The sequence below is a fragment of the Hypanus sabinus genome, chromosome 7 (genome assembly GCF_030144855.1).
Source record: "Hypanus sabinus isolate sHypSab1 chromosome 7, sHypSab1.hap1, whole genome shotgun sequence".
In the NCBI taxonomy this organism is placed as follows: Eukaryota; Metazoa; Chordata; class Chondrichthyes; order Myliobatiformes; family Dasyatidae; genus Hypanus; species Hypanus sabinus.
In genome coordinates this window covers 35,228,820-35,246,770 of record NC_082712.1, presented here as the reverse complement: position 1 = coordinate 35,246,770, position 17,951 = coordinate 35,228,820, and the positions used below count along the sequence as shown (strand labels likewise).

The following is a 17,951-nucleotide window of genomic DNA, read 5'->3' as shown; positions in this document are numbered from 1 at the left end:
GAGTAACTTATGTACCCTTAGGTCTTTCAGCTTTTTGAGTACCTTCTCTCTTGTAATAGTAACTGCACTCACTTTTCTCCCCTCACACCCTTCAACATCTGGCACATAATTAGTGTCTTCCATCGTGAAGAATGATGCAAAATACTCATTTAGTTCATTGACCATCTCCTTGACCCCTGTTATTATTTCTCCGGCCTCATTTTCTAGCACTCTCATGCCTTTTTTATATATTTTTTTTTTACAAACATAGTTGAAAAAGCTTTTACTACCTACCTTGATATTGTTTGTGAGCTTGCTTTCACTTCTCATCTTTTCCTTCCAAATGATTCTTTTAATTGCTCTCTGTAGGTTTTAAAAGCTTCCCAATCCTGTCTTCCACTAATTTTTGCTTTGTTGTCTGCCCTCTTTTGCATTTAGGTTTGATTTTCCTTATCAACCACTGTTGTACTATTTTGCCACTTGAGTATTTCTTTGTTTTTGGAATACATCTATCTTGCATCTTCCTCATTTTTCCTAAAAATTCACACCATTGCTGCTCTGTTGTCATCGCTGCCAACATATCCTTATAATTTACTTTGGCCAACTCCTCTTTCATACCACTGTAATTTCCTTTACTCTACTGAAATACTACTATGTCAGACTTTACTTTCTCCCTATCAAATTTCAAGTCGGGCAAGAAAGCTGTTGCCGAACACTTTCTAACTGGTGTCAGTCGCATGCATGAAACACCACTGGCATTCCTTCATTATGATTGCATTGATACGTTGGGCCCAGGAAATTCTTGGGAGATTTTGACACCCAACATACGCATTCTTATTTCCTTTAATAATTTCTTGATCATTTGTGGAGAATTAAAACACATCCAATATTCAGGCTTACTGCTTTAAGTATTCAAACATGTAATTTTAAGTATTTTCCTATGATTTAATATCATCTTAATTGGTCCTGTAACCTATGCATACTACTATAAACAAAAATCTGCCATTTTTACCCAATCTGGCATGGACTCACCAATACCTTCTGAAATGGATTAAGGTCATTAGTTTCCAACTGGGGCAATAAATATTGGCCTGAACAGTGACACCTAGATCACCAAATGATGTGCAGATTCAAAAACTACTTGGAGAATTCATGCCTGCCTTAGAGTATCCTAATTTCTGGACTAAATCTACAAGTTAAGCTAGATACAACAGGGCTTCAAGTCGAAATTCCCTGTTGATTAATTGAGTAGGTTGTTCTTCTTCAGCCCAACACCCCTACTTGGACAGAGGCTGTCAACAGCAGCTCACCAGAGTCCTTTGCCCTGGCCAGTCTTTCAAGGTGTAGCCCAAAGATCCTTCCTCTCCAAGGGATAAGGTCTTTGGAGCTTCTGCAAGTGCTGGATTTTTTATGGGATAGGTTTGCTCGCTCCATGTCGTCCTCCTTTTGCAGCTGAACTTGGGACCATCCATGGCAAAGTTAATGACAAGGCTGGCAAGCACTAGTCATTGCCCCCATTTTACATAGACAGCGCAAAACAGGACCCTTCTGGCCCAACAAGCTGGTCCTCCCAGCAAACCACCTATTTAATCCTAGCCTGATCACAATTTATAATGACCAATTAACCTACAAACCAGTGGACTATGAGAAAACCAGAGAATCCAGAGGAAACCCACAGGTTTGTAACGTACCGGTACTTAAAAATTCATTACAGACAGTGCCAGTATTGAACTCCAACACCCCGAGCTATAACTGTGCTGCACTATTAGTTTCAACTGAAATCAAAATCTAAATTTCAATAGCACAATCGGTGACTAATATACATCCACACATTTAGCACTGAAGGCCCAAGGGAAATTCCTCCCTCACTTATGGTCAAAATATTTGTTATTGAAAAGGCTCCTTAAAGCATTGAATAGATGTACAAATTCTCAAAAGGTATCAGAACTGGTTTAAAAAGTTGTAATAAAATATGATACCAAGAGCTTCATAATTAGGGAGAGCACAAAAGCAGGATGGCATTTTAAATCTGTAGCAAACACAAGGATAATCTTGATCATTTGACTGTGTGCATTTCCTCCAGATGCTCTGGTTTCCTCCCGCATTCCAGAGATGTACGGTTAGGGTTAGAGAACTGTGGGCACACGATGTTGGAGATGGAAGCACGGAGACACTTGCCCAGCACAATCCTTGTTGATTTGATTACCACACGAAACATTGCCACAGATGAACAACATCCATCAAAGACCCTCACCACTCAAGCCCTGCTCTTCTCTCGCTACTGCCATCAGGTACAATGTATGGGTGCCTCAGGACTCCCCACCAGGTTCAAGAACAGTTACTACCCCTCAACCATCAGGCTCTTGAACAAAAGGGGATAATTACACCCATTTAAGTACTCATTTGTTATTTCATGCTTGTTATATATTATCACAGTTTAAAATTCTTGATGCTTATAGCTTACAGATCCTGTTTAATTCTAGAGCTTTGCTAAGTTTGTCCACAGAAAAAGAGTCTAAGGGCTGTATGTGGTGACATGTACCTACTCCAGTAATAAATTTTACTTTGAATTTTGTACTTTGATTTGATGCAGATGACATATCTCACCCTGTTTTGATGTAAATGCAACAAATAAAACTAATCTTTTCTCATTACCATACCATGAGGAAGAACAAACAGCTTTCAGGCAGTGCTGATGGGATTCCCCTCAACACAGGGCTAACAGATTGCAATTGTGGACAGACTGAAAAATAGTGGTAATTTTTTTAAAACATAGAAAGGATTAAGAGATTTGATGGAACTGCTTAAAATAGTGAATTCCAAGATGAAGTAAATAAAGCCTAAATAAATTATTTCAATGAAGATTTGATGAGTAGAAGACAAACTCGACAACTGGCAAAAAGATGCCAGGCTCACATCCATTTCTCAAACTTCATGCAGGAACAGGAAGCTGTCTTTTACAGCAATTTTATCCTTTGAATAGTACAGCAAACATGGACAGATGTATTGATTTTGGATAAAATAGGGAGGTAGAACTAGTTTGCAGACAACTAATTCAGTCTGCAAAATGTTTTGTTTTAAACATTTAGAACATGGCAACTACATCACTGAATCATTCTGGATACATGAAACTGCAGGACTTACTGATTGAGATTGCTAACCAACAAAACTTCAACCACTGTTAATAAATAGCAACTGCAAATGTTCACTTTGGACTTTGACACAGCAGGATTCTGAACTATTATTGGAACAGAATCATATTACATTTTGAACCTGGGCTTCAAACAAGATTACTGACTTGTTCTCAAAGTTCTAATCAGACCATGTTGTTAAGTTGAAATGATTCAATTTAATTTTGTAACCAAACTTTTAATATAGGAATTCAAGTAGCACATACCATTTTTAAGATGCTATTCATTGGCAGGAGAAATTTGAAAGATTAAATTCCCTGTTTTTAAAGAGTCAAAATTGTTTTCTTCAAAATAAATGTTTTACTCACTACAACCCAAATTATAGTGAAGGACTCAGTAGGTCAAGTAGCATCTCTGAAACCAAATCGATGGGGCAACTACATTTTTCAAATATGCAAGGTGATCAAACTGCTGGGTGCCCATTAATTTTAAATTCCCCATACCACGCTTACCTTGGCCTCCATTGTTATCTTCCCACACAATTGAGGTTAAGGAACTGTCCTTCAGTTCTTGGTAAATCAATATCCAGTGCAATAGGGTTTAGTAAGCATGGGGACTTCGTAATGAGAACCACAATTTCATATGATTCAGCTACTGCTATGCTTTTATTTAACCCATTTAGTCTCTGCCTTTCACCCTACACAGACCCACCTTTTATCATTTCTTCTACACCTTAAAACATGTCATCATTCCAAATCCACCTCCCCATGATAAACTCAAAGGTCAATGACCCGAACTAAACATTCCTCTCCTCCAAAGCGCTACCCAGCTACTGTAGATACAAGTTTTTTTTCCTATTTATTTCCAAATATCCTGTATATAAATTCTACAGAATGAATTGTGAGGACTTCAGTTCCCCACTAGTTACCATTTTAAAAAGTAAAATACAATCTTCAAGGATGGATGCAATGTGATTTCTGCAGACAAAAAGGTACAATGGTATGCTAGCACAGAATAGGTTTACAACTGAACCATACAGGAAGGACATTTTCTGCATAAAGAATCATTCCGTGCAGTACAATGCTTGTCAAGGGATTAAATCTTGTTAGATTGAGGCTTCCTGCTGCTTGCACTGTTCTTGATTTTTTCTTCCCAATAAAATTTGTGCTGCAACTTGCCAGAACTGCAATTGAGGCTTGGAATAAGTAGTAAATAACCCAACACTACATCTTGTTAATGGGATACGATGGTTGAAGAAAGAAAATCACAGGAGTTAATTCCAAATTAAATGGAAAAGAAAATTTAAAAAACTAGAGGAAAAGTTAAAATTCAGTTTGTCATTCAAATGTACACATGAAACAACTTCTCAGGACCAAGGTGAGTTTTACATACTGTATTTGAGCAGTGACTTGCAACCATAAAGATATAAAGGTTGAACGATTACACCATTAGTTGGAGCTAGAGTGGCCACTGCATTTGGAAGCACTGCCATCTTAGCTACGAGAAGGGAAAATAGTGGACACAGGAAAATGAATTTCATTGGAAATTTCACCACAGCACATTATGTCAATATTGTCTCAATACTCATCATAATGCTACAAACTAACTTCTTTGGCTTTTGCTTAAAAAAAGGACATTAAAGCTTTAAGGGCACTAAAAATTGACATGAGCATCAGGGCATTTCCATATGCTTTTCTGCAATACCACCACAAAATAATGTGAAATGTTCCCGTAGTTTGAGAATTTTGCTCTCTTCTTTCTGAGTGATCATGAGGCATGAAAAATGTAGTTGGATACCTATGATTTTACTTACTGGCAGACCTCCCATTTCTACGTAATCTAATCCTGAACAGTAGTAGATTTTTCAGAATCTTTTCCTTAACAATACCAGTGACAACATGAGCACCACCTACTCCTATTCATTTCCAACATATACAAGACACAACTGGCTGCAAATTATGCTAGCTGGTTTTTCAATCTCCTATATTAATACAATTAGTGATACTGCTGACAAATATAAAATAGCAAAAGAAAGATGAATAATCACTTCTGTTAACCAAGTCAGGTAAAACATTTGAAGTAAACATAACAGATTCAGTATTGAGCTAGTGGAGAACAAGGGCAGTAAGCAAAATGGAATGCAACTCTGGAATGAACCCTTACAGGAAAGTGCACCAAATTACTTCAGTCACATGCCAGTTACATCTTCCTAGTCTCTAATCAAAATGCCAAATATCTAGGGATAAGCTGCCAAAATTCAAGAATTTCATCAAAAAGTTAATTGAAATGTAAGATTTAACACTGCTGCTAAAAATGTGCACAAGAGTGCTTGAGGTTATATTTGATTGAGACAAAATCGTTCAGCAAGTTGAAACTTTTATTAATTCATCTGTGTTACTTAAACGGCTTTGCTGTTATTCCAGCTTCTGAAGTCTCTTGTGCCTCCACTAAAGAAATGTCACCTTTTCCACCCACATCCCTTCATCAGCAATCTGTTAACTACATTATCAGACCGTTAAGTTAATCGTCTGAGTGAAACCTCCAACTGCCACCAATAACTTCTAAACAATATTCATCATTTACAATTTAATCTTCACCATTCACATACTAAAGCTAGAATCACATTTCAAGTCTAAAGTTGAGTGATGTCTTTGATACTTGCTAACTATATTTGAGTCCAACTGCACTTTGAACAAAAACATTTGTGCAACTAAATAGCAGGATCTACAATCTAACAATGTTAAATTGTCAGCTTTTCAGCACTAAAATAATGAAAGCCAGTATTTCAAATATTGTTTCCATGTAGCTTTTTCCAATAGTTGCCTGATTTAGCCTACAAAATAACTATCCTGTTTCAATTACACCAGTTTATTTACATTAGTATTAATATTCAAGACTCAATCAAGTTTTGTCAATATTATGCTGTATTACTTACAAAACTTAGCTCTCCCTATATTTTCTAAAGCAAAAGAGGATTTAGGAATTTCTTTTAAAATCAGAATTAGCTTGTCTTTTAACAAACATTTACTAACACTAAAAATTGACTGATATTGGATTGAATTTAAATAAATGGGCAACTGTGCAGAGAACATACAAATCAAACAAATTGTGTCACAAGTACAAATGCTATCCAAGTGGCAACTATAGCAACCATTGCTGTTAATTTGCTCTCTTTTCCAAGTATATCCTTTTCTGTTGTTACCAGCCAGCTCTGCGAATAATTCCCATAAAACTTAAACTGCCAATATCTGATTTCATTGAAGTGGAAAAGGTGGACAAAAAAAAACAACGAATTCCAAAGTACAGATTACCAAATACCATTTTAAAGAGATTAAAATTCAAGACTGGCTACGTTAGCTATTTTTACATTCCTATGAACCCGAACTGAAGTAAATTGCAGATAACATCTCAAGAGTGGATCTAGAATCTTCTACTTTTACTGCTCAGTGGCACAGAGGAAAGCTATTTACTAATCAAGTTATTGAGATCCACAAGAACAAGTTCTGACACTTGACAACAAAAACTTGAAAGTTTCTGAGAAAAATAATTCACAGTTTAGGAAATGCTATGTAAAATCAATTTTCTTTTGTAAAGCATTTCTGCTGGCTATTCCAAACACCTAATTAACCACTAAAATTTACTGTGAAATCCAAGTGTAACTTTGTATACTTATCAGGTAAAGCAACTTGAGTGACATTTCATAATCAAAAAAGTTTTTACAGTACTAATGATTACTAACCACAATTTTTGGAAACTTTTTACTAGGTGGAACTTTAAAAGAATTTGCGTGACAACAGTGCTGTGGATCATTTCCCCATCTGTTGCCATATAAGGCTGCAAATGTTTGAACATTCCAATCGTATCAGCATTTTCTTCTGCATTTCACTATTTAGTTTACGCAAGTTACTTTCACTAGAAAGTTGCCGGCACAGTTGTGTAGCAGTTAGTGCAACACTTTACAGCTCCAGCTGTAAATTCAATTGGGATTCCATTCCCATTTTCTGAAAGAGTTTGTACACTCTCTCCGTAACTGTGTAGGTTTCCACCAGCTCTACTTTCCTCCCACATGCCAAAAACATACAGGTTAGGGCTAGTAAAGTGTAGGCATATTATGCTGGCACGTGGCAATAATTGCATTTTCCCAGAATATGTCGGTCATTGACACAAACAGTGCACATGTCATCTCACTGTGTTTTCATGTACATGTGGCAAGAAACTAATTTTTTTCCTCTTGATACAAAACTAATTAAACCATGGTCCGTTGGATTTAGTGCATGGTTAAGAATGAACTGCACTGGAACTACAGTAAGAACCTTGGGTAAGAAAATGAATGAGGTGAATATGGAAGTGTAGATTATTTTCTATGGTATACCCAAGGATATCTGAGGTAATGAGGAAATCAGCAGGTCAGGCAGCATCTAGGGAGAGGATTAAAGAGTCAAACTTTTCAGGCAAGACCCTTCATCCGGATTGAAACATTGTCAGAGTTTGGTCCGAAACTTTAACTCTTTAAAGATCCTGCCAGACCTGTTGATTCCTCCAGTATTTTGTGTGCATTACTCTAAATTTCCAGCATCTGCAGAATCTCTTGTGTTTATGATATCTGACAGAATGCATGGCCAAAAATGCTTTCATTACATTTCTAATTCTTTGTAAGTGCTAACAGTTTGGTTCAGTTGGTAGTTTCTTTACTATTAAATCAGGAGACAAAAGCAAAGATCTACACTAATTACAGCTTATAATTTTGTGCAATAGCCGGATATGTTGGCACTACTGAACACATGCCACAGTTTCCTGGTAGTCAAAAAGCTAAGAAATCCAACTAATAAGATAAGTAAAAATATGTTTTGTGGTAAATTGTGTTAAATTATCACTGTAAGCTGTGAAGGGGCAAGCAATGGCGAAGCAATTTCAGCGGATGAGTAATTGCAGATGGAGTTCTGGTGCCCATACAGCTGGCCTGGAAATGAAACTGGATCACTCTGGGTGCTCTAAGAAGATGATGGGGCACAGGCAGAGGAAATTCAATTACAGTGCTCGGACAACTGGCCCAGGTGTGAGGTTGGATTGCACTGGGCGCCAAGCTGATTTGAAGAGCCTGAGAGAAACTTTGGGTGGGCGACGAAACCTGGGCCCAGAGCGAGGCGCTAGGTGGCATGGTCTAGGCCCAAGGACCTTCACAGCAGTGGTGCCCAGGTCCAAGTGCAAGGTACCTTACACTGTTTAAACAATTTAAACAGCAGCCCAGATCAGAGAGGCGAGAGCCTATTTCACTCACTCTCTGCAATACTCAGCTCTCTTTTGGTCAATTCAAATATTGGCCCAGGAAGACCAAATAAAAGAGCGTCAGTAGGTGGAGTCGATTTCACTCATTGTTTGCGATGGTCATCTCTTTGGTGCTGAAGCTATGAAGACTGCCCCAGCTGCTGGGCCTACTCCAGTCTGCTCTGGGGTTCGGATCTGAGCTCAATTTTGGTTCAGAATGCTGTTGTTCACTTCAATTGTTTGCACGACTTGTATATTCTTTTTCTTCTCCTGCGCATTAAGTGCTGGTCTTTTATTTTTATTGTTTTTTTTTCTTTTAATTTGGTTTTTGCTTAGTGGCTATTTGTAAACAAGCAAGTCTCAAAGTTGTATAATTTATGCATTCTTTGAAAATAAATGTACTTGAGCTTGAACAGCACATTGTGTGACAGTTTTGCTCAATCTGATGGCACTGGTGGATCACGATTTCCAAAGAGGAGCAGCAGGTCTTTAGGTGCCTTATTTAATGTTTTCTTCTCCATCATGAACAAAAATTTTCTTCTGCCCAGAATGCAGCAAACATTCAACTCGAAAGAGTAATTCTGAGTAAGTCCTTTGAACATTTCTCAAAAGGATAATTTCTTTTGACAAAATACTGCTCTGCCCCAGATTGCTTTTAAATCTGTGAGTAACTATACTATGGTAACCCAGCGCTCATTTCTTCAGTGCAAATAACTCACAATATCTGTTGAAGTGATATCACCTTTGATTTCACAAAACTTGAAATTTTAGATTGAAATTATGAGAAGTCTTTAAATACTTGAACATGATAAAATTATTGCTTTATAGATATTCAGTTCAGAGAAATTTTCTACACTTCGACAATGCTGGATTTAAAGACAAAACATGCATCAATTTGCTCAGAGACTGAAGATCAATTTTTTTTTAGGCAAACTTCCCTAAAGATTAGTCAGATACCTACTCAACAAAGGAAGTCATGTACTAGGGGAAGTATCTTTGGAAAATTCATCTTGCTACCCCTTTTTACTACAATTGAGGAAGCAAGGGTTTGGCTGAATTGATTATTCATGTGAAGGTTTTACTTTACCTCTCAAATTATTATAAAAACAAGTTAGAGGAAAGAGAAACATGGGAGTAGAGAAGGTTAACAATGCATTTAGAGGCTGCTCAAAAGTAACCACTAAACAACTCAGTTGTAAAGGCAATTCACAAAAGTGCAAAGCTGCATATTAATTGTCACTTTTCAAAAAAACTTCTTACTTCAAGTAATCTATGATCTACTAAGAATTACCAACTTCCTACAATGGGTTTATAATCAAGAGGGTACAGATTTAATGTTAGCTAAAGCAGAAGTGAAAAGCTATTATTTTAAATCCCCTCAAAATTACTACGATCTGCAATACATGCCCAGCAAGTGTTATGGAAGCAGCATCAATAACACTCAAAATACAGCTGGAGGACAGTTAATACATTTATTGGGTTTCAGTAAGAAAGCAGGAGAGGTTGACTAATTGGACCATCACTTTACAAGGCCAGAACCCACATGGTAGACTAAATGCACTACAAGAATCAACATTAAATTAAAGCACAACATGGTACAGAACTTTGACATTTTTATTGCTTATAACAATTGTGAAACCATCAGTTTAGATATTAAACTTTAGCAGTCATATATTAAGCCAAGATCATATTCAGTATAGTAAGTTATGTTTTTGTGTGGTTTAAATCAAAGATGTAACATAACAGATGAGCTTAACAATTATGAAAGCTTCAGTGAACAAATCTCACAGCTTTTGTGGCACTATAGAAATACAAGGGAAACCTACTGAAATAACTCTCTCCAAAATAAAATATTACCTGATTTAGTTATTTTGTTCAAAACCACAAACAGCAAGAGGTATGCTCAGATTGATGAACAATATGTGAAAATAACTTGGTCAATCAATGTCAAATTTTTAGAATATTTTCCATTTTTTTGTTCTATAGGTAAAGCATTACAGAAAATAATTTGACAGTGTTGCATTCAGACTTCAAAAATTATTTTATTAAAATTTACTCCACATTTATTCTGCCATGAAAATTTCAATACCAGTTTATGCACATAATCTTAATGTTCTAGCTATCAACTTTGACCTATTGTGTCCAAATTAGAACTCTTAAAAGCCAAAATCTATCTGCTGGAAATGTGAAAAACAAAAATACTGAATATCTTTGGAGAGTGAGAGAACTAATGTTTCAGTCCATGATGGCAAGTTCTGATGAGAAGTCATCAACCCAAAGCATCAAATTAATTGAAAAGCTAGTTATATTATGGGATGCAACTTGCAAGCTGGAATTGAAATTTCCATGACAAATTTTCAAATTTAACCAACCAAAAACAGTTAGCGAGTCTTGCATGTTCTCATACCGCAATTACAAATTTCCAAGGCTTCCTGAATCACAGATGGCAAATCATCCCAACACTGGTGGTTAATCTACATGTGGAGACAGGTAACGATGCTCTTTATGATAGCATTACATTATGGAATAATAAGACTTCTGAATTCTATGTTGGGTCACACCAGAATTGTGACTTGGGAAAAAATAAATCAAGGTTTATCTTTTTTTTTGGTTGAAGGCTTCCACAGATGAGCCACAGCAGGGAAGGAGCTAATCCAAATTATAGAGCAGTAAGTAAACGGTCTCATAGATGGAGAGATGATGAGTTAGAAATTCAAGTCAGTGTGAAACAGAATATCATCTCTGTGAGAAGCTTAGAACATACTAAATTGTGATGGAGGGGTTAGAGGTAGTGGCTTGAAAACAGTTTGAGGTAGGGACTCAAAACAACGGCTTCCAATTTTAAAAAATCTTTAGTTATCCATTATTGCATAGTGAACAAGCAATGTGACAGGTTGGACACTTTGGAGGAGCCAAAAGAACTCATCATGAAGTGCCCTCTACACACATGAAATCAAGCATTATATTTTCAAGCGATGCTGCCAGGGATGCGATGCCCTATTGGCCAGAAACACTACCATTCATAAGAATGCCTGCCAAAAGAATAAAGTGTGGCAGATGACAGATTTATTGAACAGGACCCTGTTGCATATAAATGTCTACCGACCAGAAACAGGCAATGTATACAAATTTAAAATGAATCCTTCAATTAGATAATACACAATATTGTGACCTAGCTACAAAGAAAAAGAAACTCAACTGTGGTAAGCAAAAGTTAAGTTGTAAATTAACATGTACACTGACCTCAGTATTTTCATTAACTATTTCCAAAACAATAGTGTACCTTCTGTGAGGAAACACAACTGCCCACCCACATTACACCTATTCCATTAATCTAATTTAGTTCAGTTCTCTGTTTTTAACAACCTAATAATGCCCTACGATATTGTGAAAACTTAGCATTCTATATAAAAATGCTAATCTTGGAAACACAACCCAGAGAGAAACTGCAGGCTCATGTTTCAACCCCAAAACAAGATCAGCAATTAGCCTTTGATGTAGCAAGCAAAGTAGTCAAAAAATGATCTTGCATATCTTACAACATTTCCAAAGGAATTATGGAGAATTGTTAAAATCTTTAAGCTGTCAGATTTGCCATACATTTCCAGCATTTTCTGTTTATCCTTTAGAGATGCTGCTTATTTCAAGGAATTTCTATTGAAGAAGTGGCTTCCCTCAGTATATTGGATTTACTTTGATGGAAAGCGGCAGCCTTCTGGATACCACTGACCAAGACAACACAAACAGCAACCAGAATGCAGATCAATCTACATAACCATGTGTTCCGGTTCATGGCTGCACTGAAACCATTGGATCAATGACTAGGACAGTCCCTGTTTCGAGCGTTTCAAGATAAGACAATTATCCCCCCTTTCTTCTTTAAAAAAAAGCATAAGTGATTGTAAATTAACTCTTCCCTCTACGACCAATATCTTATGAACTATTGCCACTTTGCCTAACCACAGAGGAAATACATAAATAAATTGAAAATTTGTGAGGAGAAATCCATTTACCTTAAACTAGTAACAAATCCCTGTTTATCCAAGTGGAGTTAAAATTATCCATTTAGAGGTAAACTTACTAAATGTATTTTGCTAGTATATAGTTGCTTCACTTAGTCCCACAAAAGACTCACTGTACTTTGAGACCATGTTGATGAGCAGAGGGATCTTGGGGTCTGAGTTCATAGCTCCCTGAAAATGGCTACACAGGTTGATAGTGTGGTTAAGGCGGCAAATGGCATCCTTGCCTTTATTAGTTGAGGCGCTGAATTCAAGAGTTAGCAAATTAAGTTGCATACAATCCAGGTTGCCCTATTATAGGAAAGACATCATGGTTTTAGAGAGGGTGCAGAAGAAGTTTACCAGGATGCTGACTGGATAAGAGAGCATGTGTTATGAGAGATTGGACAAATCTGGGTTGTTTTCTGTAGAGTGGCAGAGACTGAGGGAGATCTGTAGAGATTTGTAAGGTTATGAGAAGCGTAGAGAGTAGACAGTTTCTTTCTCCCCAGGGTTGAAATGTCTAATACCAGAAGGCATGCATTTAAGGTGAAAGGGGCTAATTTCACAGGAGCTGTGAAGGGCAAGTTTTTTTCCATTACACAGAGAGTGGTAGGTACCTGGAACATGCTGCCTAGGGTGGTGATCAAGGTAGATAACTTAGGGACTTTTTAAGAGATAGGCATATGAATGTGAGGAAAATGGAAGGACGGTGGCATTGTGTAGAAGAAATTAGTTTAATTGGACATTTGATTACCTATTTAATTGGTTCAGCAAGACATTGTGGGCTGACGGGCCTGTTTCTGAGCTATACTGCTCTACGTTCTATGTGTTTTTGTTTGTTCTGCAAGAATTAAAAATAGACAGAAGTGTTTTCAAAACAAACTTAAAAGCCTAATTGGATCTTCCAAAAATATTTCAAATGGTCACACACGGCCAAGTGTGAAGTCCACTTAATAAAATTGATCTTTCCATTTGTATTTTTATAACATCAAAAAAATAAATAGCAAAGTAATACAGCCAGCTACCTTTCAGTGTCAGAGAGGCAGGCTCGCTCCTCATCTTTGATGCTGTGTGTGGGGTTTGCACATTCTGCTTGTTATCCACTGCATTAACGCCAGGTGCTCTGGAGTCCTCCCACACCCCAGAGAAGTACGAGGTTGGTAGGTTAACTGGCCATTGTAAATTACCCCCTAGTCTGTAGGTGAATGATAGGTTCTGGTGGAGCATACAAACATATGGAGAGAAGCAAACACAGGAATACTGCAAGACCAGTGAAAATAGGTGGCTGATGATCAGCATGGAATTGCTGGGCTGAAAGTCATATGAAGGGTTGATACATAGGTAGTTTGTGCAGAGGGCAATTAGGCTACAAAGGGATATAGTTAAATGAATATGTTTGGCATATACAGTATGAAGTGAAATCTTTTTGGCAGGAAAAATAAAGCTGCATATTCTCCCATTGGTGAAGAAATGCAAAAGAATCTGCATTTATGTATGATTCCCAAAATGCTAGGAGGCACTTACAACATGCCACTAGGAAATTTAACGGAATATTTGCAAATGTAGGTGCTTATACTCTATATAGCATATAGGGTATTGTTGAGAGGGCTCAGAGGACACTCACAAGGATGTTGCCTTGATTGGAGAATATGCCTTATGCAAATAGGTTGAGTGAACCTGGCCTTTTCTCCTTGGAGTGACGGAGGAAGAGCTGTGACCTGATGGAGGTGTATAAGATGAGGGGCACTGATCATGTGGATAGCCAGAGGATTTTTGCTCCAGGACTGGGATGGCTAACAATAGGGATGCTTGGAAATAGGTACAAGGGGGATGTCAGAAGGAAGTTTTTCCACACAGAGTGGTGGGTGCAGGGAATACACTGCCAGTGAAGGTGGTAGAGGCGGATACAATAGACTCTTAGATAGGTACGTGAAAATAGAGGGCTATGCGGTAAGGGATTTCTAGGTAGTTTCTAGAGTAGGTTACCTGGTTGGTACAACATCATGGGCTGAAGGGCCTGTAATGTACTGTAAACTTCTATGTTTCTATGTTGAGATTGTATAGTACTGGACTCCTGATTCAAGGACTAATACAACTGCAATGGAAATATTTCACAGATGGTTAACTACTGAAACCTACATTGGGTAGGTTCAACTGAGAAAAAGTTGGATAGGTAAGACATACTTGCTGAGATTTGACTAAAAAGGTAGATCCTCAGCTGTCTTGACAAAGGAAAACTGAAGAGGATATTTTGTCTGAAAGGAAACGAAGCACTGTTTGGGATCATTCATTCAGGGTGGATAAGATGTTTTCCCCCACGGAGGAAGAGACTTCGAAAATTTCTTTCTCCAAGAGCAGTGGTAGCAGAACCTTTGAACATTTAAGGCTAGTTTATATGTAGTTGAGATGAACAAAGATTACAGGAAAATACAGGAATGTTATTTTGAGGTTACAATCAGATCCAGCATGATAAAACAGGCTTGAGGGTCCAGGCGACCTACTTTTGGTTCCAATATGTTTGTTCTGAAGAACAAATACAATATGAATGGTTCATTCAATAGAAAATGACAGAAGAGGCTTCTACTCAAGGAAATTAAGTACTACTGTTACTTCAAGAACTGCACACATCACCTGTAAAGAAGTTACTTAAATTCCCTCCAAGACAATTGTCATAAATACTTGCATGTAGCAGAAACAACCAAGTCATGTCAATGCAGGATGAATTGTTTTTAAAAACTAGGTAACATTATTAATCAGTACATTCAACACAATGACAATGCAAACCTCAACTATAGAAACCGACATCTGGATGATATTATACACTTAATTTCACCACCCATGCACATATTGTCTTGATTCCTCCTTTTGTGTAAAGTGATCTTCAGAACTTAAGAGTTGAAAAATAAATGCAAATACAAGCCTAAAGTTCATACAGAATTTGAATTCTCAATGCATTTGAAAATTTTATACCCCAAATTATACACAAATAACCAGTTAATAGATAGTTCAAGTTGGGTTTTCTGAACAGTACTTTTAAATGACTCAATCATAGATGTTAAGAAATTTGGTACAAGTATAAATTTTTACTTCTAAGAATGTGTACATTTTACATCAATCCAATTAAGCAAAATGTCACTGAATTACAAGTTTCACTAATTTTGACATCTGAAAAATTAGTTGGGGTAGGCGTTGCACCTGAGGGAGAAAGTTAAATGCAAGAAAGACAAATGCATTGAATAGCAACTATTCAAATACTGTTTGGCAGCCAGTTTCTGCAAAATAAATGTAGGACTTTGTTTTTAAAGCAAGTTAACTTAGATTTAATAATGTGATTATAAAATATTTAAAACTTTATCAGAACTTAAATATATATATATATAAAAAAAATGCAAGCCCGTTCAATAAACCGAATTCTTTGGATCGAATGGAACGAATACTTAGAACAAGTTTTTTAAAAAAAAGAAAACGAGCTTCTCGTCTTCGGTGAATGCTAGATGTAGTAAAATTTATGGAGAATATTCAGAGCTTTCTACATAACGAAACTGATTAGGATGATGCCTGAAGTTTCTTGGGTAGCCACAGAAAACCCGAGTTAATTTTCGAACTTGCATTATCTGAATGTCACGCCGTATATTAAATGTAAGCGATGACTTCGCAGATTGACGACGTTTGACAGACCTCGTTGCTTCTCGGAATTAGTGCTATCAATATGCATTTGAAATTACATTAATATACATGAAGGGAATACAGCTAGTTATTAGTTTGAGGGGGCTGAACAACTGATTCTCGACCGCAGCTACAAAAGTGTCAAGCGCCTGAAACACCTGCGTCAGCGACCCAATATTGCCCTTAAAGCACGTTAGCTTCTGAACAGTTAATGGGGGTTGGGGTGAGAGAAAGAGAACTGAATTGATTCCAATAATCTCGATTACAGAATGCCGCTTATTCGCTCTAAATGTTTACACGAATAAGAAACCGAATATCTCACCCCATTTTGCCCTCCCGCTGAAGACACGCCGATTCTCCGCTTGCTTCTCGTTTATTGCGTTAACGATGTAGGTGATGCAGGGACCGTCCGCTCAGAAAGACATTACCAACATTAATTTCATCCCCGCAGCAGAGGAAGAGCGAAAGAGTCGTCGTTAAGTCCTCCAGGTCGCTCTCCGGTTTCAGTTCCTGGAGGAGGAGATGGTCGAGGGAATGGTGGGGTGGGGGGTGGGGGGGTGGGGAGGGAGGAAGGAGTGAGGAGGGAATATCGTCGACTGCGGCCGGGGGCTGGGAGAAGCGAAGGCGGGGGGGGGGGAGTGACGGCAAGAGCTCTCCGGGTGAAGATTCCGCTCAAGCGGCGTTGGCAGCGCAGCCTTCCATGCCTCGGTCAGCGAGCCCCCCGCTACAGTCCCACTCGCTCCATAACACTCCAGTACTTCTGCCCGTCCATCCTCCGAGCACCGAACCTTTAAATAAACGTCAGCACGTTGCGCCGTCACCCACCTCTGACTCGCCTGCCTCGTTCCAGCTCGTCCTGACGTCAAAGCCCAGCAATTATACGATGACGTCAGGCCTGCTCCCCGCACTTACTTCTAATTATATACACAGCATCCTGTAATTTAAATGCCCTATTTTGGTTGAAGAGCCACCCACCAGCACATTGACAATGTTCCAGCCAACACAACAGAAAGTTAGGGCGTTCGGAAAGATAACGAACTTTAAAATTTAGAACCCAGTATTTCATATACTGATAATTCTGTCTCAGTTGCGGAAAGATTAGAATGTGCAATGGCGACTATTTGCTCCCAGAGTTAACACATTTGATAAATGTAATTTATCCCAATAGTGGGGAGAATGTTTAAATGTACTTCCAGGAACATGTTTCAATTTATTGCAATACGTTACAAATAAATTAGAGTACATTGGTTTAATATGTTTCATTCCTCGTGTGGCATCTCCGCTCTTGTTTTTTACACCCTGCCCATATAGCTGACAAATTTTGTCACACTGTACAGTATTTCAATATTCCTTTTGATCATCTCGTCCAATTTTCACATCTGTGGTATTCTTTTCGCTGTTGGTTTTAAATGATACATATCCTGTCTGACTTCAAAATGTCAAAGATGAATTCGACATTATCAATAGGCAAAACACTGTTTCGCGAATTGCAGCTTTAACAATTCATTTGCCAATGGCAAAGCAAGATCGCAGTAGGCACTGGTCTTTCTTCTCACTCCTCAGCTGGGGCAAGGGGAAATCTGCCACATTTCACAGCTTGCATCGGGGAGTTCACGGACATTGTACCAGAACAGAATTCGCATGTTCTCTCCCAGGCGGAGAGCAGCAGCAGCAGCCGAAACAAATGATTGTGGCAGGCTTGCAGACCCTTCAATGTTGCAGAGTGTCATTAACCGCACATGCTTCATTTGAACATGAGGATAATTTGCAAACATAAAGTTTTCAGTTCACTGAATAAGCGGTGATCTTTGATCACAGTCAAAGCATCGTGAATATCCAGTTAACAACAGCAACTTTCTTACTTTGAGCAATTCTACGCTGCCTCTATCTTTTGGACGTTCTAACA

At 37.9% G+C, this 17,951-nt stretch overlaps 1 protein-coding gene across 1 annotated transcript in view; it reads right to left on the bottom strand.

The window, feature by feature from the left end:
- The window catches only part of homer1b (homer scaffold protein 1b), a 71,274-nt gene extending 54,421 nt beyond the window's left edge, over positions 1-16,853 (bottom strand). Inside the window, exon 1 of the mRNA XM_059974461.1 lies at positions 16,368-16,853. Coding sequence (XP_059830444.1) covers positions 16,368-16,372 — 5 coding nt within the window. The 5' untranslated portion in view covers positions 16,373-16,853. The remainder of the gene's footprint in view (positions 1-16,367) is intronic.
- Between the last annotated feature and the right edge of the window lie 1,098 nt (positions 16,854-17,951).